This window comes from Pseudorasbora parva, chromosome 2 (assembly GCF_024679245.1).
Source record: "Pseudorasbora parva isolate DD20220531a chromosome 2, ASM2467924v1, whole genome shotgun sequence".
Taxonomy (NCBI): domain Eukaryota; kingdom Metazoa; phylum Chordata; class Actinopteri; order Cypriniformes; family Gobionidae; genus Pseudorasbora; species Pseudorasbora parva.
The window spans coordinates 40,737,706-40,753,025 of NC_090173.1; the positions used below are offsets into that span (position 1 = coordinate 40,737,706).

Genomic DNA, 15,320 nt, shown 5'->3' on the forward strand with positions numbered 1-15,320 from the left:
ATGATACACAAATGTAACATCATATCAGCCTTTGTGTAATATTGTGCGGTCTGATCAGTGGCATGGATGAAAAAGAAAATTGGCAAAGCAGGGTAGCGTAAACTGTGGCCTAAAGGAAAATATGCCATTTCATTGACCAGTGCAATGTTTATCCATCAGGACGGTAAACATTCATTTAAGGACAGATAATATCACTGGAGCTAACTCCGAAATCCATGGTCTAAACCTGAATCATACACATCATAGATTTTTTTCTTTTCTTTTTTTCTCTCAATTTTTAACAGCAAACATTGCAAATATAGAAACAGTATCTGTACATAGTTCAATTGTATTCAGAACAAACTCAAATACTGGGAGAAAAAAGGTCCATAAATTACAGTTGTCCTGCAGAAGAAATACTAAGATTTCAGAAGATGTCTGTCACTGTTGGATTCTTTTTAGTCTCACAGTACACAACAGCAAATCCACTGTCACAGGACTTGGCCATGCGGTAATGAAATACTAAAAATCCATTTCATATATAATTTTATTTATATATATATATATATATATATATATATATATATATATATATATATATATATATATATATATATATATATATATATATATATATAATATATTCTCTTCTTGTTGCTTTAAGTAACATCTTTTAATTGTGGTACACAAACCTCTTTCAGTGATCAGTGAAATTCACTGAAGTGTTTTATTTATCCATTAGAATGTGATTTCACAAGATTAAGGATTCATTCTGGTCCTGTTCTTTGTGGTCCATCGAAATTGAAAAAGACACAAACAGTAGTAGATTAAGATTTATGTTGGGCCGACACTCCCTTCCAGTAATCTAGAATGTCATGCAGGTCTTCATCCTTGGCAAACTGAACCTTTTTCCTCAGGGCGTGGCCTGCAGCCATGTACTCCTCATCTTTGTGTCGTTTGCGATGGAGTTTAAAGCGCTCCCAGATGCTGTGCGATGGTTTGCAGTAGTACTCGGGACTAGATGAGTAACTGAGATTGTGGTACTGGGGAGACAATTGTGAGTAAGCCAAGTCTCTTGCCCGAGGCCGCGTAAGGGGCTCCAAGATTGAGGTTTTTCGGCTGTCTGGACCTTCCAGCTCCTCAATTTGGTGGGCATCAGGGTAGGAGTGCCGATGCTCATTATACTGACGGATCTTCTCCGCCTCTGCCCTTAGTATTGCAGCTGCGGGAGTGATGGTCAGGATAGTCTCCCCTGTGGGTGAAGTCTTCTCTATGTACTTCGACTCCGACTTGTATGAGCCCTCTGAGCGGTAAGGCCTCGGGCTCCGCATTGGACCACCAGTGGCTGTACTTGGACGCTTTGGAGAGGCATCTGATGCGTGATGTCTTTGTAAAGAGTGGTGGTAGCTGTCCTTGTAGACAGGAGACAGGAAGCCAGACTTGCTCTGAGGCTGCTCTGAAATCAGTACCAACTGAGGTTCAGCTGTCGACACAGCACCAGATTTCACCCCTTGGAAGGAGGTGGACTCTGATTTCAGAGCATCTATGCAATTGTTAATAATCTGGTTGACCTTGTCCACCTCCTTTGCGATTGTTGAGATTTCGGCAACCGAACCTTGGCTGTTGACAGGCATGGACATTTCACATTCCCTCCGATCTTGGTGCTCCCCTGTTCTCACTTCCATGTAATTCCCTTTGGCCATTTTCGGAGTTTCACTGATGTCTTGCAGTTTATATTGCTCCATTTCACTGCCGGAGGGTAGATAGGGCATGCGGGTCATGCTCTCCCCAGCCATCATTTGCTTTTGAGACATCCTGGATATTGTTCCGCCCTCCAGTTCGCCACCATATTTAAGCTCAATTATGTTCTTCTTTAAACTGCACGCCTTTTTGTGCTTTTCTTCTTGTTGTCTCTTTTTTCGCAAGCAGTAATACACAATCCCTAAAACAATTACCATACTGAAAAGACATCCTAAGATAGTCATTATGTAGTGAGTGGCTGTTGCAGTACTAACTGTTGGCTCTTTTCCATTCCTAAACCCAGTGGACACTGTCAGACAAGTATGATTGAAACGCAACGAGTTTCTTATGGAAGCCACACAGTAGGTATAATCAGTATGGGGTTTCATGTTTTTCAGTTCAATGTCCTCCTTCTGCCGCTTCAGATTCTGTATGTCAGTGAAGAAGCTGTTGTTGTACAGGACAAGGATGTACATCTTCTTGTAGGGGTAAGGGATCTGAACAGTGATTACTGCATTCGTGTGAGACACTTGCTTGAGTTTCATGATTGGTTTCACATCTAAGTCTATGTATGTAGGACTGACGCTTATTTCCTCCGGCTCACCTGAGGGACAGTCTTCCAGACCACACGGTGTTGAGTCCAGAGGGAAAGTAGTAGTCTCGGGAGGCACAGGGATGTCTGAGGTTGTGTAGTCCTCCGTGCACACAGTGGACAGCATATGTAGAGCATTCCGGTACGTGGGATTGTTTGGATTCTGGCTTAAGAGACTGTAGCCCGAGACTCCTGTAGGAGAATCGCACACCATCCTTTCACTTGTCCTGTTAGGAAAGACCGAAAGCCACTTAACAAACCCCAAGAGCTCACAAGAGCAGTTGAAAGGGTTGGTGTAGAGTTCACAGGTGGTCAGCTTAGTCAGGCTGGTAAACGTGGACCCATCTAGCACCTGGATGCGGTTCATGGAAAGGTCAATGTTTTCTATGTTTGGGCACTCCCAAAAGGCATTGGGTGTCACAGTCTCAATCAGGTTGGCCTGGAGGTAGAGGTACTGTAGCTTGCCCAAACCCCTGAGAATCCCTTCAGTTAAGTTACGCAACTTATTGAAGCCCAACTGGAGAACCTGCAAATTGAACTGGGCTGAAAAAGCCCCGTCCTCAATGTAATTAATCTCATTCTTGGTCAGATTCAGGTATGTGAGGTTGGTAAAGCGGCTGAGGGCAGAATAGTGGATGCTCTTGATCTTGTTCTCATTCAAACGAAGGTCCACTATGGTGCTGTTGATATGCTGAGGGATGGCCTCATAAGGTGGCTGGTTTTGGCTGCAAATGGCCAGCCATACAAAGCCCTTTTCGCCTTCTATGAGCCAGCAATCCCCCGTCACTCCACTTATGTGAGTTAGATAGATTATGGCCACAGACCAGAAGAAGGCACTCTTCACCATGCCTCCATTAAAAGCTCCTGATGCCCTCCTGGAAGCCATGAGCAATGCCAGTTGGTAGCAGCTTGGGGTAACACTTGAGTTTAAACTAGGCTGGATGGAGCCTCACAGTATTTGAGCAGGGTAATAAACCCTTTCCCTTTAGCCAAGGGACAAAGATGTTCAGTCTCTGGTCCAGAGAATTATTTCACATGAGTTGAGTGTTTCTGCACTGATATATCAGCCACTTATTAAACCCTCTGACCATAGCGTATGCATTCACAGGTTAAGTCTCCAATGGAGAAGTTTTCACGCTAGTGGAGTGCTAGAACTGGGTCTTAGTGTTTCACTAATTCAAAATGGCCTGTGCTTATTTCCCCAGGGTAGAGCATTGTTGATGGCTTTCATCCTCTTGTCTTTTCTTCTCTTCCCCCATTTTAGTCTCATTTATGGGCCCAGAGGTACACCCTGTGTAAGAAAAAAAGAAAAGGAAAGCATTGACTGATGCTCACAAAGTCTTTAAATTAAAAAAGCAATATTCGAAATAAACTTCAACATGCGGCAGCAGTGAAGACATGTATCATACTATAGAAGAGTGTGCAACATAATACAGCTCAAAGGAATAATTCAAATCGTCCTATAGTATTTATTTCCCTAACGTCTCACTCATATGCCTGTGGACCACTGGAAGATAAAATAACTTTGTTAGCTGACCATCAATTTACTTTGCACACAATTTTCCCGGACATACTACGATTATTAGAAACCATTGGACAATTTCCACCTGACAGATACAAGAAAACAAAAGTGTCCCTGTTCTCCCTCCATTAACTCTGAGACCATCAAAATGCGCAGCACCAATATGTGGGGGATGAAGCAAATCCATTTCACCGTCCTTTAAAATGTTCAAGTTGCTCTCGAGCAGTTGATCAAATTCAAATGCATCCAGAAAGCATAGTTTTAAGAGTCGCATCTAATGTTCAAAAATATTCTAAATCTGGGCAAACATGCAAATAATCAAATACTAACTAGAAAACTATTTCATCATAAAAGAAATTGTAACACTGTTGGTGAGAGAAATTCTATATTTCACAAGCTGCTTTGCCTCTTTCTTGAAGACAGAAGGAAATTACATGGGGAAAGTATTTCTCTGAAAGACACTGCCCTCACAGAGAGAAGGTATGTTCCCTGGGGTGGCAGAGGCAAGAGGGAGCTTCAGTTCAGTCAAACACAGTTGAAAACACAATGAGACTGCTGTAAGCAATGTTGTCTGTATCGCAAATAATTTTGTATTTTGTAAGTTAAGAGTAAGTTAAAGGTTTTACTTTCCACTGCATCTCTCTCTCTCTCTCTCTCTCTCTCTCTCTCTCTCTCTCGCTCTCTCGCTCTCTCGCTCTCGCTCTCGCTCTCGCTCTCGCTCTCGCTCTCTCTCTCGCTCTCGCTCTCTCTTCTAATAACCTGAGTGCTGAATGATCCTTATTTGCTTCACTGCTACGGTAAAAAAAAAAAATATATATATATACATATATATATATATATATATATATATATATATATATATATATATATATATATATATATATATATTGTCCTGTAACTAAAGACCACTTTGTCCTCTGTTGGTATCACAGCAATGTCAAGTAATGCACATTACCTACATTATCCATCTGATATTAATAAAACTGTTATATTGTATTATATATGTGAGATAAAAAGAACAACAATGGGAGCACAAAATGAAAGTCATTCATTATTGCAGTCTGTCTCCTTAAAGCTGGTGAAAGCTCCTAAAAGCCTCTTCACTAGATGGAATAGACTTGCACAATATTGAATTCTTTACAGTGGTTTCCACTGCACTAAAAACTCATTCTAATTGCGTTATCTGATTGACCTGCTGTAAGCCGTAACTTCAGCAGCTTCTTACCCTGTGGAAGCCACAATGACTGGAAGAGAGGGAGCACGCTGATTTTACACAAGCCATATATTAGTGAATAATGCAAGAAGGGCTCACATTCACTGAAGAAGAAAGAAGCATAGATGGACACGGTTCATAAACTAGCTATGGATCAAACCTGGGATTTCACTGGGTTTTATTGTGAAATTGTGGAAACCACAAATTACATGCCATGCATATGTGGATATTTATTTTAATCATTTTTTTAATAATTTTGTATCGGATTTTAAGCATTTAGAGAGGCCCAAAAGTCTGATTAAAACATGAAAAGTCAGATCCACATAAAAAATACGGGAACAATAAATATGTTTTTATTTATTACTGTGACATAGATCATGTGACTCTTTTTGCAGACGGTCAGAGATTATTCCATTGAAGCTCAAGATGCTTTTGGATAATCTTACATTGTGCTGGAGATCACCATCGTAATCATCAGGTCTGACACAAAGTTCATGCAGTGAACATGCTTGATTGCTGCTGTCATTAAAGCAAAACCAGAAATCCATGCTCATTTGAATTTTCCCTGAAATTGTTATGCTGATGATATTTGCATTTTTTTCTTTAGTTATTAAATGAAAAATAGAATAATGTTTAGTCATTGTCTTTTAAAACACTTTATACCACAGCATAAATTATACGTTTCCTTAGGTGTGTGTGTGTGTGTGTGTATGATGGGTAGGTTTAGGGTAGGGGCAGTGTAGGGGGATAGAATGAAACGGCGTTGATAAACACGCTAAAAAGCGATTATGCGTCTTGATAGCACGCCAAAATGGCATACGAATTGGCATGTCATATATACGCCATTTCATGAGATCAGTCTTGGGTGTGTGTGTGTGTTCATAAAGAAACAGGCTGCATGTGGCTATTTAGAAATATGTTTGTACACATGACAAGTACACCCACATTTCCCCTTTGAGACTCCAGGCTTAGAAAATGCTCTGTGTCTGTCACTACATTCATGACAAACAATGAAACGATGACATGAGAAATACTGCGTTCATTAGACTGAGAGCAATGTATGCAATGTACATATATAAAAATAAAATGTATTTATGAAATGTTAAGTTACATTTCTAGAAGTGGTAGAAATGTAACATTAAAATTTAATTTACCTGTTAATAAATTCCAGAACAATAATTTTCATACCATTTTAGCAGTTTAAATGCAAAACTTTCATTCACTTGTGAAATATTACTGTCAATCAATCAATCAATCAATCAATCAATCAATCAATGATTTACTTGTCTGATTCAAAAATAAAATATATTTAATTAGTTTAATTTAAAGTCTTTTCTAAGCAAATACTGACACAGACAAATTATTAATCAAGCATGATGTAAGTAATTTAGTTCCCTTTTCGATTGCACTGTTTTAAGGTGTCTTTTTTTTTCCAGTGTAATTACTCAAGTAGTGAGTAATTATAGTATAGAATTAGGATATGCAAAATATGCAACAAGGATACTTAAAGTGTAAAATAGTGTTACCCCAGTTTCATGTAATTGACATTTCCCTGACACTAAACTGCCACACTGCAGTCAAATTAGACTGCTCATGTGTTTAATATTCAAAATTTAACAATATGTCTGTGAGAAATTTCATCCATCCCATTTACGGGGGAAAAAAATGTGGATATATTTCCCTGGTGTTCACATTCTAAGGTGTGTGAAAGGCAGTTGGGGAGGGTGATGTAATTGTAAAATTTAAAAACACATAAGCCTTCACCCAGTGAGCTCCTATTATTTGCTGAAGCTCAGCACTTTTGCTTCGTGGTAGAGAAAATACAAAATAAAATAAACACAAGTGTTTTCATGAGTACCACGCACACACCTTGCCTGCTCACAGTCCATATTTTTCTCTAGCGACTGTTAGGACAGTGACAGGACAGGCAGGTGATGGGCTGATAGACAGCTTCATCATGCCACACTGCTTTTGGATGGTTTAATCCTCAGCCCGTGCCGCTGCCTGCTTTCAGCTGCCCTGTGCAAACAGATATCCTGCTGTCCAGAATGACAGCTGCTGACACGAGAGCCCTCAGTGTCACGGACAGGTGCGGAAGCATGAACCTCAGCAGGTGGATGTATTGGTGGATGGAGATCAGAATGACGCCCTATGGTAATGGTGGCTACAGAACCAATCAACTGGATCTATCAATGGGTGCGTTTACATGCACGTTCTTAAGCCGATTATGCCCAAAAAGCCGACAATGAACATGGTCATGTAAACGCGGTAACCCGTTTTCTTTTATCGGAGTAATGTCATAAAGGGCGTAAGCATAAACCGGTCGGAACAGGTAGTTTTTTGCCTCTTATCTCGATTTCGCGCTGCATGTAAACGCATTAACCTGCTTTCTGTCGGCTTATTGGAGTGCGCATGTGTGATAGGTGACAAAAACGCAAACTTAGAGCAGATTTAAACGCATCCAGACAGAGCGAGCTAGCATTTTGCATGAAATAAGGACATATATCACAAACGCAGACTCGTTTAAGACCCAGAAAATTGTAAAGAGGTGTTCTCTTTTCTCATGCAGCAGAAGTAGCCTATAGGTTCAGTCAAAATGCTGCATAACTGCATTAGGGATAATATGAGCTGTAAATCTCCCGCTGACACGGAGCACGCTTTATTTAACATCACAGCTGATGTAACATTTGAAAAACTCAGTCAGATATACGGACGTTATTATTTTTGACGTCACTACAAGGAATAACCCGGTTTGTAAATAAAGTCATGTAAACGTGGTTTACTTGCGTTGTCCGTTTACTGGTTTGCATGTAAACGGGGAAAAACGGTGATTTAAATAAGCTGATTTTTTTGGAGTTATCAGCTTATTGGTGTGCATGTAAACACACCCAATGACAATTGAAGGTCAGAGGTCATCTTCTTTGTCAGCTGACCTTTCTATGTTGGATTTGTCTTTTTCAGACAGTAAAGACAAGACAGTTGTGCACTGACTTTTAGCATAGGATACATTGTTCTGTATTTAAAAATAAAAAATAAAAAAAACATTGCTTATGGGTTTTCTTGTATTACCCACATAACTCTTGCCCTGGTTTCCTGTGTAGCACACTAGTGATGTGTTGTTGTTGTGTTTTTTTTTTTTTTTTTTTTTTTTTTTGCTGTGTCATACCTGTTTAGTAATTGTAGTCTGATGAGCACGAAAACATGAAATCAGAAATTTTACCACATGATTTTACAAACGTTCAGCGTCACATGAGCCTTCAGAAATCATTCTATAATGCAGATTTGGTGATTTATTATCACTGTAGAAAACAGTTGTGTTGTTTAATATTTTTGTGGAAACCATACATACGCACATAGGAGGTTCGAAAGAGCATTTATTTGAAATTCAGAAATGCCTAGTTGTTACTTTTGCTCAATTTAATGTGTCTTTTTTCACTAAAAATATTAATTAATTAATTATTTTTTAAAAAAAGACTCAAATGTTTGAATACAAGAGTTCATCTGATGTAGACACCAGATTTTAGCAACACTGTCTTAAACAAACAGATTATAGTTCATCTCTTTTTTACTACAAACAGTTAATAGTAAAGTTGTCATTTGAAAAAATAAAAGGCTTCTGCCCCTAATTGTTTTGTTGGCTCTGAGTCAACTAGTTGTGGATCACACATCACTCCAGTTGCCCTTGTTCCATGCATGGCAATAGCTGGAGGACTAATCGTTTCCACAAACTCTCCCAGTGCAGCTGCATTACATTAGTCTTGTATAATAAAGTGTAATGGAAAAAAATATTTTGGGGGTTACATAAAAGTGAGAAATAAAGTGAACCTAGAGGGTTATGCATTTACAAACATATAAACAAATTGTGGGCATCTGTGATGATCTGAGTTCATTTAGAGTCTGAGATGTAGCACCCAGAGGCTTATAGAAACTATAAGCGGGTACAACATGATTATTTTTGTATTATTAATGACAACAAGCCACAAATGATATCCACACTTATGTGCAGACACTCTTCAATGTAGAGCTCGTATAAACAGCAATGTAAGTTGACCAGTAGGTTGGGTCATTTACACTTGTTAAACAATGGGCGAGTTTCCACTTTTGGGCCAAAAGCGAGGGCGCATTTCCACTGTCACTTGATCGGACATTTATCGCGGCTTCCCGGGACCAACAGCAAGCGTTTTTTGGCCTGTCGAATACCTTGGACCAAAGTTGGCCAACTGGGGCTTGAGGTATGGTCATTAACAAAGGCGGACTTTATCTGAGTCAGGAGAGGGTCAACACCACTGCTCATTGTTTTCATGTTTTCTTATGTTCTCATGTTTTCATACCAGGCTACCAGTTAACCTCAATATTTAAGCCATTTAAAACAAGCGAGTGTTTGAAATAACATCCGATTATGATTAAATGGAAACTCTGATCACTGTATATTTCTGTCATGACTACTCTCTGAGAGATTGGCATGGCAATTGATATATGGCAATGGTAATGTATTTGGTCTCTCTTTTGCTGCTGATGATTATTGCAGTTGATTCATTTATCTGCCTTATTAGGGCACTATTTGAAGGGACAGCCGTTTGCAGTGGTGTCTGAAACCATAGTGGATGTAATCGAGTGCACTCATTCAAACCCACAACCCACTACAATAACAAGTGTGCAACCGATGTACACACAAAGGCTAGAGAATACCCATGATGCACTTTGAGAATTGCACACCAAATTAATCGACCCACCAAACAAACTTCTGGTCCATAGCATGTGCTGTAATATCATACAAGTATAAATTTGTTTTTAATTGATCATTAATTTAATTTAGGTTTTAATTTAGGTTTTTATTATTAAATATATTTTTTTTATTAATTGAATTTAGGTTTATACATAGTTTTCATTACATTTGCAAATGATTCAATTGACAAGTTTCAAATTATTATTAAACAGCAAGAAACTATGCAAAAACAGCAGCCCTTCCTATGCACTCAGTGTCAGAATTCACTCACTCATTTTCATTCCCTCTTTCAAGTCATCTATATTGGTGGACTAATGTAGAGAATATGGTGGGGTGATTTCAGACACAGCTTTAGACTTCATGAATTAAATCCACTCTGGTTAACTTGCATAACTGTTTTCTCTTTTTATGTTCTCTTTTTATGCAGTTTTCAGTCCCCATCAGTCAGCTAGGTAAGTGACACTGTTCTATGAAGGTGTGGTGAGGGCAGGTTTTAGAGTAGTGCTGCAGGGCTACTGGCCTGACAGTAGAAACACAGCTTGGGTTTAGCCTCATGTCTCAAGTAAGTGTGAATCTGCTGTATGTGCTGTTTGATGCTTTAACTTTTAGGAACCCAAATTAGTTTTCATTAACAGAGATTATTTATTTTTCTGTGTTCATTTGAAGAAGAAAAAAAGCATATTAGATGGCATGAGAGTAAAGAATTAGTAAATGGTGAGGACATTTCTATGGTATTGCATTTTATTTTAATACATAATACAGAGTAGCTAGAGACATTGGATTCCTTCTTAAGATTTATTTGTGGCAAGAATGAATAAGAAGAGAAGCAAAAGGAGACTGAAGCCAAGCAAGAGAAACATCTCGGTTACATACAATGTAACCCTCGTTCCCTGAGGAGGGAACAGAGACATTATGTCAGTGACTGATGAATGGGGGTTTATAGGATTATGTTACCAGCTGAAGAGCCAAGCTTGAACTTCCGGCCGGTACAGCGAAAGTGGCAGAGGGACATAACGTCTCCGTTCCTTCCTCAGGGAACGAGGGTTACATATATAACCGAGTTCAGTCCCTCCCAGTTAAGCTAGTTACTGACGAATGGGGGTCCAATGTAATCGTGGCTATCTTCCAGTGCTCTGTCATGAGACTAGCACAAACGAAGGACTCGACTTAACACAGGAATACCAAGGTACACTGGGAAGCATATCCCATGTGGAAATATGTAAACCATGCCTGCCCGCAGGACTTCAGATTACACATATGACCCGCGAGTGAAATGCCTATGGAGAACTCTGGGGTATCCAGCTGAAGGTGGAATATTTCAACCCTTGTAGTGGCAAGGGCTTTCCAAGGGATAGACACCTACTCAGAGAGGCTTACAGTGAAAAAAAAAACACATGTGGAGTTTGCCAGAGGGGGAACCATGCATATGGAGGCACCTAGCCTAACATGAGGGCTGACCGAGCTGCATTTACTCTTGTGTCGGCATCAACAGTGCTGGAGGAACTCAGGGCTACAGGGGAAACTCACCTGAGGAAATGTCACACATATCCAGTCTGTGGATTGCAAGCGAAGACACGGAGCCGGTCCTAGTTACTGGCTACTGGAAGCGAGTACACAGCAGGACACTGGCTCCACTCTGAGATGATAAAATCTGCCAAATGTGTTGGGTGTCACCCAGCCTGAAGCTCTTGCAGATGTCTGTTAGTGAGGTGCCATGCGCTAGAGCCCAGGAGGAGGCCACACTCCTGGTGCAGTGTGCCCTTACCCCTAGGGGGCATGGGCGACACTGCGTCCGGTAACAAAATGACGTCCACTATCCAGTGCGACAACCTTTTCTTGGAGAGAGCCTTTCCCTTCAGCTTCCCACCATAAGAGAAAAAGAGCTGGACTGAGGTCCTAAAAAACTGCGTTCTGTCTATGTAAGAACAGAGGGCACATACTATATAAAGCAGTGCCAGGGCTGGGTCTGGCAGCACTTGCAGTTTTACCACCTGATCTCTAAGGGAGTGGTGGGAACCTTGGGCACGTATCCAGGCTCAGGATCATGTAAGAATTAGCTGGCCCAAATTCCAGGCACGCTTCATGAATCGAAAATGCCTGCAGGTCCCCTGCTCTCTTGATGGAGGCCAAAGCAACATGAAGCGGTTAAGCTCTACTGATTGCAAAGGCTCAAAAGGAGCTCTCTGCAGGGCAGACAAGACCACTGTGAGATCCCAAGAGGGTATGAGGGGAGAGCGAGGTGGATTTACTCTCCTGGCCTCCCTCAGGAGCCTAATGACCCAGGTCATGCTGACCTACTATTTTCAACTCCACAAGGTTGTGGTATGAAAAAATAATGACCAAGTAGGGTGGAGATAGCCTTTGTTCCAACCCTTCTTGGAGAAAGGAGAGCACAGACTGGATTGGGCATTTCCAGGGGTCTTCTCGGTAAGAAGAACATAATGTGACAAAGAGGTATTCCACATGTTCCTCTTCAACGCATAGGCTTGTCTTATGGACAAAGCCCTAGTGGAAGTGATGGTAGCCACCACCTGTGGTGGTAGGGTACTCAACCTGCCATGTCCCATCCAGGACCAACACGTGCAGGTTCCAAAGATCGGGACGTGGGTGCCAGAGGGTGCCCTGTCTCTGCGAAAGGAGGTTCTTCCTCAAAGGAATTGACAGGGAGGCGCTGTCGCAAGGAAAATTAGTTAGGAGATCCAGGTCCGGCCAGGCCAATATGGAGCGACCAAAAGGACCTGCACCTTTTCTTCCCTGATCTTGCACAGTGTTTGTGCAAGATGGCTCACTGGGGGAAATGCATACTTGCAGAGGCCCCGTGGCAAGCTGAGCGCTAGTGCATCCATGCTGAGGGTTCTCTGGGTTAAGGGAAGTAAAACACTGGGAATAGATGTGGGAGACAAACATATCTACCTGTATGTCGCCAAACTATTCCCAAATAGGCTGAACCGTCTGGGGATGGAGTCTCCATTCTCCAGGAAGTTGAAACCGTGAGAGCTTGTTAGCTGCATGCACTGAAAAAAATGACTTTGTGGTATTGTAAAATCTATTACATTAATTCATGTAATTTATACATTGTAAAATCAAGATTAAGTTGGAACTATATATCTTATGTAAAATTTACACAATTTATTAATGTAATAAATTAACTGAGAAGAACGAGTAAATTTTACCATATATTTACAAATAGTATTTAATGTTTTATAGTCACAGCACATTCACCTAAAAATACTAAGTAAATTTTAATCTAAAAAGCAAAGTGTGTTTGAATGTGCCTGCCCGTTTTTGTTGTTGCTCAAAAAGATCCCGGTTCAGTGGCAGAGACGGTCGGTTTGGGATGTTGCTTTTACATGGCTGACTTATTCTCGGTAAGTTCTGACCTTTCTATTTTAGATTTGTGATAACGATGTACTTTGTTTTGATGGTTTGATTATTGCATAGACGTTACGGTTTAAAATTGACTAAAAGTGAGTTTTAATCACAATAACGGTAGCTAAAGCTAAAGCATTATCCACTTCTATAAAGTTGAGACTGGTGTTTGGTCAAAGATAGAGGGGATTAAATGTAGTTAGCCACGTTGTTGTCGAAAACGTCACCCTGTCTGGTTAACTTCAAAATAATTTAATGTTAGCTGGCCGTGATTAAGTGCTGGCTGCCTGTGTGTTTGTCCTCTAGCTAATGTTAGCATTTTTTAAAAGTGTCTAAGTTAGTTGTTTTTATATCCACTGAAAATTTCACAGCAATTATTATATCAAAGCATAAGTTAGTCTGCACTCTGCACTAAAGAAGGAAAGTTTGGATGGCAGGTGAACTCTGATACCAAATAAGCATTGATGTATAACGTTAGCAACAAGTGCATGAATGTCAGCAATTCTATTTTAGTGAGCTAACGACATGAAGGTCCGGTCACCTTTTTAATGAAAATAAAATGTTATAAATGTAATTCTATTTCTTAAATGGAATTGTGTTCTTTCTTTCTTACAAACTGTATGCAGGAGGACAGTCGCAGTGTTGCCGCTGAACATATCCTTAAGATGGTCGTCCATGGAGCTGATTGAGAGGATCCAGTCGATGAATGAGCATTAAGGAAAAGTGACCATTCTGTTTCAGCTGGTCTATGCATGTGCTTGTCATTAAAGGGTTAAGTTAGTTCAGTTCAGTCAAAAATGAAATGTCTGTCATTAACTCCTCTCCCTAATGTCGCTCCACACCCGTAAGACCTCCGTTCATCTTAACACACAGTTTAAGATATTTTATATTTAGTCCGAGAGCGTATGCAAGTGTATGCACACTATACTGTCCATGTCCAGAAAGGGAATAAAAACATCATCACAGTAGTCCATATGAGACATCAGTGGGTTAATTAGAGTCTCTTGAAGCATCCAAAATACATTTGGGTCCAAAAATAACAAAAACTATGACTTTATTCAGCATTGGCTTCTCTTCACCGTTTGAATCTTTATTTGAGGATTGAACACAAACACGGAAGAGAAGACAATGCTGAATAAAGTCGTAGTTTTTGTTATTTTTGGACTCAAATGTGATACATTTCATATTTGGCTGAACTAACCCTTTAATGTTAGTTATGCCACTGTTGGCTGCTGATGTTTAGTTGAACCATACATGGTTAATTCTACAGTTATTGTAAACTATAATGAATATACCTTAACTACTTAATCAGTTGATGTGAACATTACTGATGTAATGGTTAAATTTTGACATAATAAACTGTTCAACTTCATTGTATTTATGTGTGATTTGTGATAAATGTATTTGATGCAGAGAACATTATTACATTTATTTGGTTTAAAATAGCAACATTTACATAATAATAGTGAGTAATATAAATTAATTAAACTAAGTAATTCAAAATGTCAAATGGACAAACATTATAAAATCTACTTAATTACTTCATAAGAGTAAATAATACAGATTTATAAAATTCACAATAGTTATGCTCCTTTTAAAATAAAATTTACTTGATTACTTTTAATAAATACAACATGCTAAGTTAAATATAATTAAGTAACATTTACTTAATGTCTTTGCAAATGTTACATTTATAGTTAAGTACATTTTACTTGATATTGGCAAGTAAGTTGTACTTGATATCGCAGCAGTAAATTTTACTTAGAAAAACTGAGTGCAAATTGTTACAAAGATTTTATCAAGTAAATCTTACAAGTTGTTTTTATCAGTGTGGTTCAGGTCCCCGGGGATGTGAATGGCACAAAGCGACCTCAGATGCAGGAGCCGCGGCACCCTCGGTGGCAAGCAGGCTGAGGTGACTGAGCCAGTGGGGCAGTACATGTTTAATGGCCTTAGTCTGCTTCTGAGTGGCTGAGAACTTTTGGGCGAAAAAGGCCACCCAAAAGGCCAGCCTGGGATATGGGAGAGTTAAAGAACCGGGTTCACTCAATCTCTCTCACATCACAGCTGTGAACATTACCTAACCCAGAGAGCATGCGGTCACCTTCGATGTTGGTGTCATGTACAAATGGAGGTCAGAGTCACAGACTAGCCAGTCTTTAACTTTTTTTCTGTTTTG

General features: G+C 39.8%; 1 protein-coding gene across 1 annotated transcript in view; it reads right to left on the reverse strand.

Annotated features, from left to right (window-relative positions):
* Positions 1 to 623: 623 nt before the first annotated feature.
* Positions 624 to 15,320, reverse strand: part of elfn1a (extracellular leucine-rich repeat and fibronectin type III domain containing 1a) — a 137,210-nt gene continuing 122,513 nt past the window's right edge. Inside the window, exon 3 of the mRNA XM_067428982.1 lies at positions 624 to 3,602. Within this exon, the coding sequence (XP_067285083.1) occupies positions 807 to 3,197 (2,391 nt within the window). The 5' untranslated portion in view covers positions 3,198 to 3,602 and the 3' untranslated portion in view covers positions 624 to 806. The remainder of the gene's footprint in view (positions 3,603 to 15,320) is intronic.